Below are 19,440 nucleotides of genomic sequence, written 5' to 3' on the forward strand. Positions count from 1 at the left end.
CTAAGTCTATCCGTTTAGAAGATTTTAGACCGAAAGACAAGAAGAAAAATTGGCGTGATTTCTTTTTCAAAAAAAAAAAAAAAGAAATTTAGGATAAACATTTTTCATTAAAATTTAGGATAAACAATAGGTTTAGTGTCTCAACTATTACTTTTTTTTGTTCATTTAATTATTTATTGTTTTAAAATCATATTTAACTTTATATTTTGGTCACCTATTATTGAAAAATTAACGGTGATGCCGATGTGTTATCAAAAAGCAATACCACGTAATCATTAAAAATTGCAAAAATGGCATGTAAGCAGTTTTGTTACCTTTTTAACGATGAGTGATCAAAATAAAACTAAAATATAACATTAAGTATAATTTTAAAAAAATAATTGAATGGTTAAAATGAAACAAAAATGATAGTTACAATGCTAAATATATAATTCACCCTCAAAATTTATCCTTGGTTCTAACTAGTAAAGTTCATCGATTTCATTCTTTTTTCAAAGTAAATCTTTACCTCTTTTTTACATGTAAATAAGGAGTGAGTAATTATTTAGAAATTATTTTGAGATGGATGAGTTTTATTATGTAATACCATAGATTATGTGGTAAACCGATCCCATTGAATAATTTCTTGAAGAAATGAATCGGAGTGATTATTTGCAGTCTCAAATATTATGTTCACACATATGGGAATAGGGTTTTGTTGTTGTTGTTGTATATATATATATATTCATATAAATTTTAATATTTTAATTTTCCTTTTTAATAGTTTAAAATAAAAATAAAATAATATTTATTTAGAATTATTTTTGGTCTGCTGATATTGTATACATATTTTATACACCCAACTATGCATATCCAATTTTTTTAAGAGAAAAATGTTTTTTATTATTGATATAATTTAATAAATTCAAAAAAAATTTAAGAGAACAATGCCTTTTTATTATTGATATAATTTAATAAATTTAAGATTTTCAAGAGAATAATTTTTTTTATTATTGATATAATTTAATAAATTTAAATTTTAATGCTTAAAAGTATTAAATTTAATTATTTTCTATAATATATTAGTGCCGTATTCTATTTGGTTCATTATTTGGTCCACTTTACATAGTAATATGAGCCGCCTATGGGGACCGACCATCACAATTTTTCCATATTTTCCAAAATTTTCTTCTCTTTCATTTTAGTTATTGGCTTAATATCGCTTTTGCTCCATCTACTTTATTCTAACTTTTAATTTAACCCGTCATTATTTTTCTCAGTTTATTCATTTACTATTACTCTATTTAACTCTTTCTTCTTTGTTGTTATTGTTTTAGAAATCACATGGATTAATTATAACATGTCACATATAATAAAAATTTTAAAAAATTAAAAAGCAAAGATGTAAAAAGAGTTTTGAAAGTAAAATAATTTATGATTTATTTTTCAAAATTATAATTATACTTAATTTATTTTTTAAAAGATCATAAAATCATTACGTTAAAAATTGAAAAAATCCAAAATTTCTTAAAATGATATATTTTTTCCAAATAAAATTTGGATTTTCTTATTTTTAAAGGATTGTGTGTTTTTTATGATTTTATTTGATTTTTTTTTCTGTTTAAAGACATTAAACATTTATTAATTTATTTATCTTTATATGTGACAATCTCTAGTTAAACTTTTTAATAATAACATGAATTGTTGGACAGAATAAGGGGTAAACTTAAAAATAAATAGTATCCTGAAAATTAAAGTACCAGAAAAAAAGTAACTTTAGGTCTACTTTTCTCACATATATTTCATCATCATATAGAAAAATGGGGTTGTAATATAATTTCCCATTAAAATTCTAAATAATATATCCACAACTCAACTATTCTAATCAATTGGAAAGAGTTTGTACCTAATTATTATTTTGGGTAAACTACATGTTTAATAACCTAACTATCACTTTTATTATGTTTTAATCATCTAATTATTATTCTTTTCAATACCTAACATTATATTTCGATTTTATTTTTGTCATTCGTCGTTAAAAAATCCATAGAACTACTGACATGATATTTTCTAAAAACATTCAGTGATGACATGACATTACCTTACGATGACTTGTTAGCATCACCGATAATTTTACAAGTTAGGTGACCAAAATGAAACCAAAACCAAAACGTAACGTTATGTATGGTTTTGAAACAAAAAAATAGTTGGGTGACCAAAATGAAACAAAAATGATAGTAAGGTGCTAAACGTGTAATTTACCCTATTATTTTTACAAAGTGTGCCATATAAATTACCCCTGTTAAACAAGAAGACATAGCAATCAATATGGCAGAAGTAGTAAAGCTTTTCAAGACATGGTCAACCCTTTTTGGTTTGAGGGTTGTTTGGGCGTTGAAGCTCAGAGGCATAGAATATGAAGCAATAGATGAAGATCTATCCAACAAGAGTGCTCTTCTTCTTCAGTACAATCCTGTCTACAAGAAAGTCCCAGATCTTGTTCACAATGGAAAGCCATTCTCAGAATCACTTGTGATTCTATGGAACCAGAATCCGATATTGCCCGAAGATCCTTTCGAGAGAGTCAGACAACGGTTCTGAGCCAGACAACGGTTCTGGGCCAAGTTCAATGATGAAAAGGTAAAGGCTTTCAGTTTCTGTAAGCACTGGTTTTTTGTAACCATGGGTGACATCTTGTTCTTGTTCTTGATGCAGCTTCTACCAACAATATGGGCCATTTTCACCAAGGAAGGGAAAGATCGAGAGGAAGCAATGGCCGCATTGTGGAGAATCTGAATTTGTTGAAGAAGAGCTGAAAGGGAAGAAATTCTTCGGCGGCGAGAATATTGGACTGGCAGATCTTGTTTTCGGTTGGATGGCTAACTTGTAGGGATGGCAAACGGGTACAGTTTCGTGGATTTCGCACCGCATCCGCTCCAATTGGGGCGGGGATGGGTATAATTTTAGCGAGTAGTGGGCGGGTGTGAATTTAGAAAGTGGTACCCGTCGCGGGTGGTGGGCGGGTAATGGGTTTGAGACATTACACGCCCCGCATCCGCCCCGCATCCGCTCGCCCCACATCCGCCCTCCTAGCTAAATATCCATTAAATTTTGGACCATTATGAATTTATGTGTAATTTTAGAGACTAATTTATAAATTCTAATATTGTATAAGATATAACATGTAATTTATCTAACTCTCCAACAAATAGCAAAATATATTTTGGGCATTCCTGTCTCCACTGTCCCATCAAAATCTGCATTCAGTATAGGTGGAAGAGTAATTGGTCCTTATCGTAGTCGACTACTTCCGGAGACGATTGAAGCATTAATGTATGCTCAAAATTAGCTTTGGGCCGATATTAAAGGTAATATTATTATTTAGTTTATATTAGTTGTCAAATTGTGCTTAATTATCTTATTAAAGTTTAGTTACTAACTTATATTAGTTTTATTTTCTATTATATATGTAGGTAGTAGTGAATTTAAATTGGAGCGCTCTCAGTTGGAGGAAATAGAGAATGATGATTGTAATACTGGAGTATTATATGTCACAAATATTGCCTGAAATTTTAGAATGTTGTGCCAAAGAACAAAAACATTATGTGTTTGTCATTTATGTTTCTAGACTTTAATTATGTCCTTTATTATGGTGTTTTGTGTATTTTAAGATCTATATTAATACTTAACTTAGATAATCATTGGATTATTTTATTATGTTTCTTAATGGACATGTTTTTTTTATGTTTGTTGCTTATGTATAACTTAAGTTTGCTGTCAGGCGGGTCTAGACGGGTACGTCGCTAGTGGGTAGTGGGTATGGGGATGGATTTGAGAATGTACCCGCGTGGGCGGGTGTGGATTTAAAAATTTGTACCCATCATGGGTGGTGGGCGGGTGGTGGATTGAAAAATATTAAGTGGGTATGGGGATGGGGGAGGGGGTATCCGCACCCGACCCGCCCGTTTGCCATCCCTACTAACTTGATCTGTATTTTTGAAGAGGTAACTGGCTTGAAAATAGTTGATGAGAGATATCCATTGTTGTTGGCCTGGATTGAAGAGTTTTATGAATTCCCTGTGATTAAAGATACATGGCCTCCTCATGACAAGATGATCATCAAGTGCCAAGCATATTACGAAAATTACCATCCTGCAAAATGATCCGTTTATGATGTCTTACCATGGATGGTTTACATTATAATTTAGGCATCATATTGCTGCAATAAGTTTGAAACTGTTTGTCAAGGCAAGGCTTTTGAGATAATACATGTACATGTACATGTATATGTATATGTATATGTCAACATGTAAGCATGTATTTGCGCACCTCGTTAGCAAAATGAATCTATTTTCTTTTTCATTTTCCTTTTGATGAAAAGGATGGAGGCATCGGCATGGATGCATCACCAACGATCTCCACAACTACAGGTTCCATCCTTGAAAAGATGAAAACGATTGGCGTCTCTTACTAATATCTCCCTTTGCATAATCATTGATATATACTTGGTCACAGTGTGGCAATCCCCGCAAACGCGGAGGTTTTTCATTATCTGCAATGGTGTCTCGGGCTCTGTGTTCAATAATCCAAACGCCATTGCAAGCCTTTCACTGTGCCCGCAAAGCATGTCCCTTTTCTCATCCTCTTCAACGTCATGCAAAACATATCTCAGATCAGCAACATAACCGTCCTTAGCCATCAACCCCGAAATTATCCCTAATAGCTTGTTAACCTCTTCAAACTGTTCAAAGAACCTATCCCCAGTTCCAAACACATACAATCTTCTTTTTATTTCTATCCAGCTACATCCAGGATCTTTTTTGAGCCCTCTAGCTTTTATGGATTTTCGTATCGTTCTCACTTGCTCCCACTTCCCTAAACTGGCATATACATTTGATGCTAAAACATAATAGCCGGTATCATTTGACTTCTCAAGGACATGCTCAGCAACACGTTCTGCAGCCTCTGTGTTGCCACTTGATCGGCATGCACTAAGTAGAGATCCCCATATACTTGCATCTGGCTTCAGTGGCATTGATTTTATAAACCTCTCAGCTTTAGATATCAATTGAGAACGGGAAAGAAGATCAACTACACAAGCATAGTGTTCAATCCTAGGCTCCAAGTTGTAATCTCTCTGCATCTGGTCGAAACAAGCCAAACCCTCTTCTACTAAACCTGAATGGCTACAAGCATAGATGATGGCTACAAAGGCAACATGGTCAGGAATAACACCAGCTGCTTTCATATCTTCAAAAGTTCTCAGCGCTTTGCGGCCTTCTCCATACATCCCATATGCTGAGATCATGGCAGTCCATGTCACCACATCTCTCCCTTTCATATGGTCAAATACTTGGACAGAATCTTTTACACTACCACATTTAGTGTACATTTCAATCAGTGCATTCCCAGTTGGAACATCTGTTTCAAATCTGAATCTCAAAATACAGCCATGGATCTCCTTCCCTTGCCGTTTGGAAGCGAAAAACGAGCACATAGGCAAGATGCCTAGCACAGTGGCCACATCAGGCATCACTCCCTCAGTCCTCATTTGATTAATCATTCTCAGCCCAAAAGTGAAATCCCCGGATTGAACACATGCTGCTATAATTATATTCCATGTTACTCTATCATGAGTTTTCATGTTTTCAAATATTTTCACTGAGTCACTCAATAGCCCACATTTAGCATACATATCAACCATGGAGTTATTGACAATGAGATCTGAATCAAATCCCAATTTAATGACATCACAGTGAATTTCTTTCCCCAGGTCTTTATCAACTAACCTCGTAGAAACAGAGAGCAGCATCACACAGGTAATAGAATCAACTTTCAGATCAACCTTCATACTCCTAGCAAGCTTCAATGCTTCATCATAATTAACATACTGAATATAACAATTGATCATCGAGTTCCACGAGACAGAATCCCTGCACATCATTCTGTCAAATACTTCTCGTGAAGCTGGCAAGTCACCACATTTCGCATACATATCAATAAGAATGTTATCAGCAGTAACATCACTCTGAAATCCACTTTTCTTCATGTACTCATGAACGAATTTTCCGAATTTCAAGTCGCCTAAATGACCACAAGCACAAAGAACAGAAGTAATAGTTAGTAAATCAGGCTTAAACTTATCCACCATCAGCATAAACAACTCGATCGACTCTTTATGTAACTCCATCTGAGAATACCCACATATCAACGTGTTCCAAGTAACAGTATCTCTAATAACCATTTCATCAAAAATCCTTCGTGCTTCGATGAGCCTATTAAACTTGAAGTACATAGAGAGAAGTCCATTGCTTACCAGAACATCATAGTGAACTCCTATCTTCTCAACCAAACAATGCACAAGCTCACCTTCTTTAACATTAACCAAACCTCCACAAGCAGGCAAAACACTCGAAACAGTAAAAGGATCCGGCATAATTCCCGCCATTCGTGCCATATTATAAACTTCCAATGCTTCTACCCAATACCCATTTGCACTATACCCTGAAATTAAACTATTCCAAGACACGACATCCCTTTCCGGCATTCCATCAAACACCTTTAAAGCTTCGTCCAAACAACCAAGCCTTGCATACATATCAACCAAGGCATTCCCAATATACAAATCCGAACCTAAGTCCATCTTCAAAACGTTCTGATGAACAACTTGTCCCATCTCAATATCCACCAAAGCAGCACAAGAGTTGATAACCGAAGGAAAAGTATATTTATCAGGTAAAACATTCATTCTTCGCATTTGGCTATAAAAACCAAGTGCTTTAGAGAATAACCCATTGTGGGTAAGAGCTCGAATGAATGAATTCCATTGGTAAACATTGGCTGAAGGTGAAACTTGGCGGAAAAGTGAGAATGAAGAAGTTGGGTCCTTGAATTGGGCATATTTGGTTATGAGTTTACCTGAGAAGAAGGAAGATTTTTCAAATCCTAGAGTTATGATTTTTGAGTGGATTCTGTGAAGGTATTTAGAGTTTGATGCTGATGATAAGGCTTTGGAGAGAGAAGCGTAAAGGAATTCATTTGTAGCTTCTTGTAAAGGGCTGAACTTTGATATAGTTTTCATGAAGCTCAAGCATATTCCGATCTCGGAGTTAGATTTCCCTCCAACAGGTTAAAATTCTAGCTTATTTATGCACATTTTCACCACTTACCTCATGAAACTTCGGGTAAACTAAATTCATAACACTTAATTATGGAAAGATTATATTTTAATCATTATTTTTTAATTTTATGAATCATATCACATTTAAATGATGTCAATTAAGTCGTCAATCGCTAATATTTGACAAAAAAAATAACGTGATAGTTAATAAAATTAATATAATTATGTATTTGGTCCGCATTACTTATATATTCTATCAAATTGATTCTAATTTTTATTTAATCCAAAAAAATTAATTATTCATCAGGTGGTGATACATATCACTATTGACAAGTGTCATTCCATGTGTTACTACTTGATTAGATAATTTTTTTATTATTAAAAAATATATAATAAAATATTAAATTAGAGCTTTAAATTTTAGTTTATTTTGATTTTCTCTCTCTCTCTTTTTATGATTCATTATACTTTGCCCTTCATTTTTTATGATTGATTATACTTTACCCCCTTTAAATTGGAATCAAGGCTTTGTCCCTGCTTTATAGACAGATGTTTCATTTGATATATCATTTTTTTCAATTACGGTATACACTTTACATTATCTCCGAATAAGATAATTGACACCTTATCATGTGAAAGTAAATCACATTAAAAAAAATAATATTGTTAAGACTAATAAGAAATAGCAATGTTATTAAAATTGGATCGGATCGGTCGGTTCGACCGATTGAACCGTGAATCGGTGGCCTGTCCGATCCGGTTAACTCCCAAAATCGGATTAGCACATAATCGGTAAAGAACCAGAAGAACTAGCTGAAAATCGGGGTGAACCGGCTGAAAACCGACAAAACCGGTTTGAACCGCCGATTCACTTTTTTTCTTAAAAAAAAATAAACCAAACAACGTCGTTTGTTCAACGAGCCGAGTTAAATTCGAGTATTGCTGAGCTCGACTCGAACTCGAAAACTTTAAAAGTAACCTCAACTCGACTCAAAAACTCACGAGCTAAAAGTTATCAACTCGAAATATAATATTAAAACTTGAAATTAAAAAGGCTCGAACTCAAAAAAAAATTTAGAAGTTCAATTGAAGCCTAAAATTTGAGCTCAATTGAAACCTAAAATTTGAGCTCAATTGAAGCGAAAGAATAGTTTGCTCTGTGCTCACCAAAAGGCTCAATGATTTTGAATGTCAAATTACCTCTATTATTTATAGAAGTAAGTTGGATGCTCTTCTATGTTTCTTAGCCATGTGGGATTGTTTTGTTCTCATATTTTTACTCTTAAAACTTTTGGGATACTCTTCTATGTTTCTTAGCCATGTGAGATTGTTTTTTTAAAAACAATTAAACCAAATGACATCATTTGTTATGATTTTTTTAAACCCCAATTTTATTTTTTTGATTATAGTTATATAATTATATTTATTATTTAATATGTTTTACCTTAAATATTATGTTGTAGTTGATTTGAATCATTTTGTTTCACTTGATTTTATGGTTTTTCATTTATACATGTTATGACTTGTGATATTTTTATACCTTTTAATATTGTAAACTTAAAAAAAGTGCTACATATATATTAATATTGTTTTGAATATTATGTAAAATTAAAAAAATATATTATTTTATATAAAATCTGATTCAACCGCGGTTGAACCCGGTTAAACCAATGAACCAGTGAATCAGTACCTTAACCAGTTCAATGTCCGGTCCGATTTTGAAAACATTCAGAAATAGTGCTTCCAAACCGTAATATTTTTTCTCTTCTTTCAAGGCAAAAATTATCTTATTGGCATTTGTATAATATTAAAATCACCAGGGTACTTTAGTAAAAAATATATATTTAAATAGTTAATAGATATATTTTATTTACATTGAATCTATTTAAGATCTTTTTAGTACGTTTTTATTCATAAAAAAATCGTATTTAAGACTTTTATCTACACACTGAGATAAAATTTGATTTCGAGATTCTGTATCTCATTTACTCAAAGAAGCTTTTGAAGCTATTTAGGAGTTCTAATTTAAAACACATAAGTTCCAATTTAAAGTATTAATATATACAATCATTATAATTTTTTTTTATCTTGATGTCTTTATAAAAATATATGAGTAAATTGGATTATTTATAACCTTCAACAAATATTTATTGAGTCAAGTATGTAACATACGCTCAAACTGATCCATTTTATCTTATTATTTAAGAATGCATATTTGCACAAATTTTATAGAAAATTTTAAATACTTGTGGCATCTAAATCTCTTGGGATAAACTTGTATAAGAATCAATAAAATCATTAGATAAATTATAAATACTTTTATACACGACGGAGTAATAAAATAATTACATCCACTATGAAATTAATTTAAAAATTTTAAAAAAATTGGAGTCGTATTTCATATTTCACTTGCAGAACACCTTACGGTGTGTTTGGTTGGGGAAATGTGAGATTCTCATGGGAATGGAATCCACATTCCCTCGTTTGGTTGGTCGGGAATGCCATTTCCGATAATCTTACATTACCAATAGTAGATTTTTTTGGGTATATTACCGTGAATATCATTACCTCCCTTTCCTTAGGTATTGTTGGATTACCAACGTTTTAGACTAAAATGCCCTTAAAAAATTTTCTTTCAAAAATAATCTTATTCTGTCATTTAATAATAAAAATTCTACGAAAGTTAAATTACAAATTTATCCTTAAACTATTTTAGATTTACAAAAAAAATCTATAATTAAAATTTTATATGAAGTTCAGGGGTTAAAATAAAAATTTACCATTTCATTAAACCTTTTTATATTTTCAATTTTGTAAAAAAATTATATAAATTTTATGAATTTAAATTTTTTAAAGAAAATATATAAATATTTTCCAACTTGTTAAAAAAACTAATATATAATAAGGACAATTTGGTCAAATATACATTCTAATAATCTTTTATTCCTTTAACCAAACACGATAATCTTACATTCCTGCTAGGGATGGCAAACGGGTACAGTTTCGTGGATTTCGCACCGTATCCGCTCCAATTGGGGCGGGGATGGGTATAATTTTAGCGAGTAGTGGGCGGGTGTGAATTTAGAAAGTGGTACCCGTCGCGGGTGGTGTGCGGGTAATGGGTTTGAGACATTACACGCCCCGCATCCGCCCCGCATCCGCTCGCCCCACATCCGCCCTCCCTAGCTAAATATCCATTAAATTTTGGACCATTATGAATTTATGTGTAATTTTAGAGACTAATTTATAAATTCTAATATTGTATAAGATATAACATGTAATTTATCTAACTCTCCAACAAATAGCAAAATATATTTTGGGCATTCCTGTCTCCACTGTCCCATCAAAATCTGCATTCAGTATAGGTGGAAGAGTAATTGGTCCTTATCGTAGTCGACTACTTCCGGAGACGATTGAAGCATTAATGTATGCTCAAAATTAGCTTTGGGCCGATATTAAAGGTAATATTATTATTTAGTTTATATTAGTTGTCAAATTGTGCTTAATTATCTTATTAAAGTTTAGTTACTAACTTATATTAGTTTTATTTTCTATTATATATGTAGGTAGTAGTGAATTTAAATTGGAGCGCTCTCAGTTGGAGGAAATAGAGAATGATGATTGTAATACTGGAGTATTATATTGTCACAAATATTGCCTGAAATTTTAGAATGTTGTGCCAAAGAACAAAAACATTATGTGTTTGTCATTTATGTTTCTAGACTTTAATTATGTCCTTTATTATGGTGTTTTGTGTATTTTAAGATCTATATTAATACTTAACTTAGATAATCATTGGATTATTTTATTATGTTTCTTAATGGACATGTTTTTTTTATGTTTGTTGCTTATGTATAACTTAAGTTTGCTGTCAGGCGGGTCTAGACGGATACGTCGCTAGTGGGTAGTGGGTATGGGGATGGATTTGAGAATGTACCCGCGTGGGCGGGTGTGGATTTAAAAATTTGTACCTATCATGGGTGGTGGGCGGGTGGTGGATTGAAAAATATTAAGTGGGTATGGGGATGGGGGAGGGGGTATCCGCACCCGACCCGCCCGTTTGCCATCCCTAATTCCTGCTAAACCAACCAAACACAAAATACAACATTCCCAGTAATCCTATTCCCTGGTAATCTTTTATTCCCACTGGTAATCTTACATTCCGTGAACCAAACACACCCTTAGGTGTTAGGACTATCTATTCAAAAACTTCACGTTTTTAGAAGTTAATTTAACCATACTTGTATAATGTCTTTCTAATCAGGTTTACAACATATCCAAATCGAACCAACGAACTCAAACACACAAATTAAAATAACTCCTAAAGTTTGAGCTAAATTTAAGAGGTTTTGTAACGATTCAAAATTTTGAATCGTTACAAACCTCTTAAATTTGAAGCGGGCCTTTTGATCAAATTGACACCTTTGGTGAAGATTCTTGAAAGTACATAAGCAAGACGGCATTCTTGAACGAATATGATTACTTAAGGATGGCGGATTAAGGGATAAACTAGAAAAGATTATTACGTACCTAATGTGTTCCGAATATTTGGACTTACTAGCTTCTACTTTTATTCTGATTCTTCCCCCCATTCATTCAAAGTTTGATATCAGTAAAAACAAATCACCAACAACCAGTAGACCATACACAAACTTTTATATATATATAGTGTCCCCTTCTGGCTAGCTGCTGCATATTCTTCTCATTTTAAATTTTAGGGTAAACTTCATGTTTAGTACCTCAATTATCGCTTTTATCCTGTCTTGGTTATTTGGTTATATTTTGTTTCAAAATCATACCTAACATTACATTTTTGTTTCATTTTGGTCACCCACCTTTAAAAATTTATCTGTGATGCTAACGTGTCACCATAAGGTAACGTCGTGTCATCATTTGGTTATATGTTACTTTTTTAACATTGGGTAACCAAAATGAAACACAAACGTAACGTCAGGTATCATTTTAATAAAAATAATAGTTGTATGATTGAAACGGAATAAAAGTGATAGTTGGATACTAAACGTACCGTTTATCCTAAAATTTTATCTTCTTTACCTGCTACACACTATACCCTATAGCTTAAAGTAATGCTTCCCCAACTACCTCCAAAGCTCATCAGATTCTTCTTCTTTTCCCTTTTCTGGTCTGCATGTCAAAGAAAACTCTTCCTTTTTCATTTTTTCCATTGCTTGAACTATCTTTAATCACAGTGCTTATGCCATTTTGCAGAAAGCCTTGATGGATAAGAAGCAGTTGGAGGAGAGATTAATTGCAGAAGAAGAAGATGATTTGAAAAAAAGAGTTTGGAATGAATCAAAGAGGATATGCAAAATAGCAATCCCATCAATAATGACAAGGGTAGCTTCATTCGGGATGGTGGTAGTGACACAGTCATTTCTTGGTCATATTGGTGATGTTGAGCTCGCCACTTATGCACTCATTCAAAGCATTTTTGTCAGGTTCATGCATGGGATACTGGTATTACTTTTTATTTCCCCCCTATCCTATTTTTTGGCTTGTGTTTCTTAATATCAAACAAGAATTAGGAGTATATACTTTCATTACTTTTAAAATGGATAATCTAATATAAATCCCTTCCAATTCAGAGTTTTTTTTTGTTGGATGTTAAAGTACACAAATGGTCCCCTAACTATAGGGTACTGTTTTGTTGAGTCCTTCTACTATTAAAAATTATGAAATAGTCTCTTGATTATAGGGTATTGCTTTGTTGAGTACTTCAACTATTAAAAAGTATAAAATACTCACTTGACTATTTATATATTCTAAATTCATCGTTTTCTGTTAAAAATTGATGGCAGTCTGAGCTGAACGTTAACCTGATGAGTGATGATTGTAATATGATAAAATTTGATCCCAAAATCTCAAACGTAAATCATGTCTCAATCAACATATTAATATCCAACTTACGTTGTCATCAAAATTTTAACAAAAAATGATGAGTTTGGAACATATGAATAGCCAAGTGATCATTTTGTAACTTTTAATAGTTGGTGACTCAACAAAAAAATTCCCAGGACCATTTTGTAACTTTTAATAGTTCGGGTTCAACAATGCAATACTACTATTCTATAGTAGGGAGACAATTTATGTATTTTACCCTTGTTTTGGTTTGTGTTTCTTAATATCAAACAAGAATTAGGAGTATATTCTCTCATTAATTCGAAAATGAATAAACTAATATAAATCCCTTGCAACAAACAGTTCTTATAAGCAGGGAAGAACCGTTGAATTCGTGTCAGGAGGAGTGTAAATCTTTAATAAGTTATATTTTAAAGAATTTAAGAAACTATAATTTTAAAATTTTCGAGACACTAATGTCATATTTTGCCAAAGTACAAGGGCTACCAACATATTATGATAAAAATTATATATAAAATTAAATATTAAAATTTTCATTATAAAATATTATAATATTCTTATTGAAATCATTCGTACAAATACAGTATATAGACAGAGAAAAATTATATATTTATTATTAATTTTAAATTAATATACTATATTATAATTTGACAAGCTTTTGATAATATCACTTGTATAACATGTGTTGATCCTATACCCTCCTATGTATTGTAACGACAGTATTTTAATCGAAATAAACTCAATTAATATATATATATATATATATATATTATTAACCTAGGTAAGTAAAATATAGTAATTGTTCAAAAATAACTCTTAATCATTTGATATTGAACGTTCATAACTCTGGTATTCCTAGCGCCCGATGCAATACTCTAAACCCGATTGGGCCTAAAATACCACATTGGGTTACCGAGACAATCCTTGATTTTCAATATATGTTCATTTTCAAAACACATTTTATGGTACCAATAATAAACACAAAAATATTATAAAAACATTTTATAAATCGGAGCTCCGTGACACATGGTTTAAATCAAAATAATACATAATGTGGTTTACAACTCAAATACATAAGTAAGATTTTATGAACACACATGTCCACTAAAGTTACCGTACAATACTTTGAACGAGATGATGGAGGTCTTGCAGCGACGGTGCTCCTCGAATGACTCAAGCTAATAACATGCGAACGAAAAACATCCAAACGCCGAGCTTACAAAGCCCAACAGTATAATTGCTAATCTATAGCAGCACTATGAACTCCATAAACATATGAATGCTAAAGACATGGTACTAAACAATAGGTACATGCATGATCCAAATCAAGTGCTACCTACTTAGGGTTTAACTGTCCTATCACTGAAGTATAAATCTCATGCTTCCTTTATTCCTCTACTAAGGGCCTCACCATGAATACATCTCTAAAGGGTCTCTGATCCTAATAACTGTAACTACTATGCATTATCTGAATGTGACATTGACTCTGTTGTGCATTATCTAAATGCAACACTATTAGTATCTGGTCTCACATAGCCACCAGACATTAGTTAACTGAAGAAACCCAATGTCATATAGCATCGGTAAAATTCCCACTAAGCTGCTGAATGGTCTCCTAGTCTCACATAGAAATTAGGTAGATCATGGAGGGGGAACTTGGTGTCACATAGTATCAATACAATTCCTGTTCAACTAAAGTATTAATGGCCCAGTCTCACACAACCGTCAAGCCAAGCTCTAAGGATATATGTTGTACTGGACTGATGCAACTATACATGCATAACTGAGGGTCCTAAGGCCGCATAATGTTGACAATGCTCCACTAGGGCAGCTAAGGTAACTTGGATACACCATAACATATATGGACACACTAAAATGAGGTCATCCTATCACTATCTGCTATCTCGCTCGTTCTCTTACCTAGAACGTTATGCTTTTATTGTTAGTTTGTTACTTCTGTTAGTTTATTAAGCTACTATATTATGGTCATTTGTTAATTAAGGGCATTTTAATCATTTTATCTCTTTAAAAAAAGTCTTTACGCATTTCATGATTTTATGACGATTATTGATTCTATTGTTCACTGGTGGTAATACTAGCTAGCTCGATACCTGAATCAGGTTCAATATTGGGTAACGACACTCTAATAACTCTTATCGTACTTTTCCTTAATATCTCTTGAATTGGAGGGATGCCTTATATGCTCTCAGTTCACAGGCTTTCCTGAAGTACACGATTTTCGCTATTAGTTAATATGACTTACTTATTGTACCGTACTGCTTATCAGTACATCTTCTGCAACGATTCTTGTTCTTAATTATTCGATACAAGCTCGATTGAAGATACTTAGACGTATCACGCTTAGTATGATTACTTTGGTTGTAACTCACTCCTACGAGTGTTTTTAGGCCCTCTTGGTCAATTGTGTTTCTCACGGGCTAAGTTCCACAATTACGAATCATCTTTAGCTCTTACGGGCATTAACAAAGTTAAATCTAACCATCCAAAATTGGTAGTATCGATACTATACTTGCAATATCGATACCCTAGGGTATTGATACCCTGATGAGTATCGATACAAAAAATGACTTATGTTTGCTGAAAATTGACCTAGTATTGATACCAGGTACCATGACTATCTATACAGTGGTGGCAGTATCGATACTCTTCCCATCAGTATCAATACTCTCGGCTAATTTTACCTCAAATTCATCCCAATTCATCCAATATCGATAATGTTCATCCAGTATTGATTATTTAAGCTTAGCCAAAAATCACTCTAAAGGTCTTAGTTTGGTCATTTAGGGTCATAAAGTATCATAAAAACACATGTTTTACATTAAATTCATCATCTATAGCATGAAACAAGTATAAAACCCTAAAATGATCAAATATCCAAATCTTAACAAATCATCATGCTTATGAAAGCCTTAACACCAAAAACGATTATAAATACACTACCTTGATGTTAGAATCCCGAAATGAAGCTCCTTTAGCCAACCAATACTCCCCTCTAGGGCTTGGATGATGAAATCATCACTTTTGTCTAGCAAAATAAGAAACCCAAATGCTTGAATCCTTAAAACGAGGTTGCTGGAGGGATTTTGAACGAATTTGAAGTATGAAAGAGGCTCAAGAACTAACCTTTGAGCTATGGAACTTGGAGAGGAAGAAGGAGAGGGAAAATGAGAAGGAAATAAAGAAAAGAAGAGAAGATGAAATAGATAAAAGCTTTCATATTTTAAAAAATGAGATAATCGTACTATAAGTCATTTCTCATCTTTCTACAATTAAAAAACCTCCTTTTTATAGATAATTGGTTTCAATTCCAACCAAATTAAGCCCACATTCGGTCCAACAACTTTAATCATGAACTTCGCGAGGTTCACAAAACTCTAGAGTAAACATGAAATTACTAACCTAGAAATTGAGGTGCTATACTCGAATCCGAGACCTCAAAGAATAACAATAATTATTTTACCACTAAGGTGACTTAACTTTTAAATATACTTGAACATGCATATAAATTCAACTTAAAATTTGAGTATACTCATGTTAGATGTATACTCTTGTTGAATATTAACACTCAACTGAAAAACATAAGTTAATTTTTTTCAGCCATTGTCACGTTGAATTATATATTTGGATCCTAAAGGCTAGATTTCATTTGAAGTCAATTTAATTAGTAAATAAATTATAAAGAGGACTAGTATTTAATAAACTGGACAGATACCTTTAGAAAAAAATGGGCAGCATTAAGTTCATATACTACCAATAAATTACAAGAAACCACCTATTCAAAATATAAAACTATATTTATTTTAATTATTTTTTAAATGATTTATTGATAATGAGAATAAATTAATACTTGAATTCATCAAATAATTTAAGTGATTAAAGGGAATGTTATTCTTGCTAGAGGTCCTAAGTTTGAGCAATTACCTTTACAACGGTGTATACATTATTAATTGATTAAGAAAATTGTGAATATATTATCTTATAATCACTCCAGACTATTAAAAAAATAAATTAATACTTATTATTAATTTTCTTGTGATAAAATCAATGTATGATTAACATTTATCTCAAAAGAATAATTCTCTTAAATGTATATTTTAACTTTTCTACCATGGAAAAATCATATTTGAGGGTAATCCAAACCAAGGTTGCATTTTCTGGGAAGTTTATGTTTAAGCTAAATTTACTCCCCGTTAAATTAAATTCTTTTGAAATGACCATTTCTTCTATTTTTATGATTATAAATTTTCCGAATCCTTAAAAAATTTGGTTAATACCTTGTTGTTCATGAATGGAAGATGGGCATGTCGAGTGCAACCGAAACTCTATGCGGGCAAGCATTTGGTGCAGGGCATCAAAACATGATGGCGATTTACCTGCAACGATCATGGATCGTCGATGGCATTACGGCAACACTAATGGTACCTCTATTCATCTTCGCGACTCCGATTATCCGGTTCCTCGGCCAGGAGGAGGAGCTCGCGGTCAAGGCCGGTCCAATCTCTCTATGGTTCATCCCAACCATCTATAGCTTTGTCGTTTCCATGACTACCTCGATGTTCCTACAAGCACAACTCAAGAACTTGATCGTGGGATGGCTATCGATGGCATCGTTTGTCATTCACGTGTTTTTGTCGTGGGTGTTTGTGATCAGGTTTAAGTGGGGCGTGAATGGAGCAATGGCAGCCGTGAATATGTCCGGTTGGATAATGGTTGTGGGGCAGTTGGTGTATGTGATTGGAGGGTGGTGCCCTAATACATGGACTGGCTTTTCTAATGCTGCTTTCTTAGATATGTTCTCTATTTTGAAGCTCTCCATATCATCTGGTGTCATGATTTGGTAACAATCCTATTTTTCTTTACTCTTCATTAGTTTCCATAGAATAAATAAATTAAACTTATATGCTTAATACTCCAATTATCACTTTTATTCTGTTTTAGTCGTCCAACTATTTTTTTTAAAGCATACATAACATTACATTTTGATTTCACTTTGGTCACCAGCAGTTAAAAAAATACCATAACTATTGACGCGATACTCTTTTAAAAAATTCAATGATAAAGTGTCATTACCTTATGGTGACATATCAATATCACCGTTAATTTTTTTAACTGTAGGTGACTAAAATAAAACTAAAACTTATCGTTAGGTATGATTTTGAAAAAAAAATTGAAAGAACAAAACGGAAAAAAATGATAGTTAAGGTAATTTACCCAATAAATTAACTTGCATTATTATTTTAATTCTCTCAAATTGATTTTAGAATAGCTTGGAACTATGGTATTATTCCATCCTCGTCTTAATGGCTGGCTACACCAAAAATGCAACCGTCGCCATTGATGCTTTCTCCATCTGGTAATTAACAGCTTTTGATTCTTCAGCTTTGTAAAAACAATTGCTTTTACATCTAAGAAATTTTATTGGTGCAGCCTGAATATCTATGGATGGGAGTTTATGGTCTACTTAGGCTTCTTAGTTGCAGCAAGGTATATGATCTCGGATTTTTTAACGTCGCTTTTTAGACTTAATGTAAAAATAAATGTTAAAACTATATCTAAAATTAAATATTTAAAAAAAAATTCACTCAAAATAAGTATCTAACATTATGTTACTTTTTAGGCGTCTATGTTGTAACAACCGTTAAAAAATATGTTATCCAACACATGTCATACTTATAAACTTTTTTTATTTTTTTAAAATACTTAAAGTATTATTTAAAGAAAACCTAATTTCCCCCTAAAATTACAAACTTCAAAATCCCAAAAAAAAAAACCATAATTTAAATCCCCTTATCATCGCCGACTGTCATCAACCGCCAATTGACCGAAACTCCGATAACGAGTGACTATCTGAACCCCATGCTTCAAGCAACTATTGTAGTGAAAAATGAAGGATTGCAGGACTACTACTTTGGATAGATGATTCCAACAAAAAGTGACGATTTCAGCTATTAAAACGACGATTCTTTTTATCGTGTGTTAGAATCTAATTAGATAAAATGACAAAAGACAAAAGGCGATAACCAAGGAAACATCAACGGTAGTCAATGTGAATGAAGGGATTTGGAGTCGGGATTTTTAGAGTTAAGAATTTTTTTTGATTTTTTAAAATTTTTATTTTTATTTTTAAGCATGAAATATGTTAGATAACATAAAATTTTTAACGCTAAGGATGAACTAGGTATCTAGGCACCTAAAAAAGTAAATTAGAAACGTTAGACACATAATTTGAGCGAAAAATTCTTTAAACACCCAAAACTAATAAAAAAAATATAATTTGAATATTTATTTTATGACTGAATCTTTTCTTTACGGGTAAATTACCAATTTGGTAATTGAATTTTATTCTCTCTTATTCCACCTACTATACTTTAAATATTTCCAATTTTCTCCTAAATTTAGTACATTGGATTTTTTTGGTCACTCAGCCGTTTCCTTACTAA

General features: G+C 32.4%; 2 protein-coding genes and 1 pseudogene across 2 annotated transcripts; 2 read left to right on the forward strand and 1 right to left on the reverse strand.

The window, feature by feature from the left end:
- Positions 1 to 2,273: 2,273 nt before the first annotated feature.
- LOC120212869 lies at positions 2,274 to 4,157 on the forward strand (annotated as a pseudogene).
- A 167-nt stretch (positions 4,158 to 4,324) lies between these two features.
- LOC120212859 (pentatricopeptide repeat-containing protein At3g03580-like) lies at positions 4,325 to 7,101 on the reverse strand. Its single transcript, XM_039211047.1, has one exon. The coding sequence runs from the start codon at positions 7,058 to 7,060 to the stop codon at positions 4,385 to 4,387; it is 2,676 nt and encodes an 891-aa protein (XP_039066978.1). The 5' UTR covers positions 7,061 to 7,101; the 3' UTR covers positions 4,325 to 4,384.
- A 5,236-nt stretch (positions 7,102 to 12,337) lies between these two features.
- On the forward strand, positions 12,338 to 18,357 carry LOC120213640 (protein DETOXIFICATION 25-like). Its single transcript, XM_039211728.1, has 3 exons — positions 12,338 to 12,577; positions 17,296 to 17,837; positions 18,267 to 18,357. The coding sequence occupies exons 1-3, from the start codon at positions 12,338 to 12,340 to the stop codon at positions 18,355 to 18,357; spliced, it is 873 nt and encodes a 290-aa protein (XP_039067659.1).
- Positions 18,358 to 19,440: the final 1,083 nt, after the last annotated feature.

The sequence above is a fragment of the Hibiscus syriacus genome, unplaced genomic scaffold (genome assembly GCF_006381635.1).
Source record: "Hibiscus syriacus cultivar Baekdansim isolate YM2019G1 unplaced genomic scaffold, ASM638163v2 tig00000738_pilon, whole genome shotgun sequence".
Lineage (NCBI taxonomy): Eukaryota > Viridiplantae > Streptophyta > Magnoliopsida > Malvales > Malvaceae > Hibiscus > Hibiscus syriacus.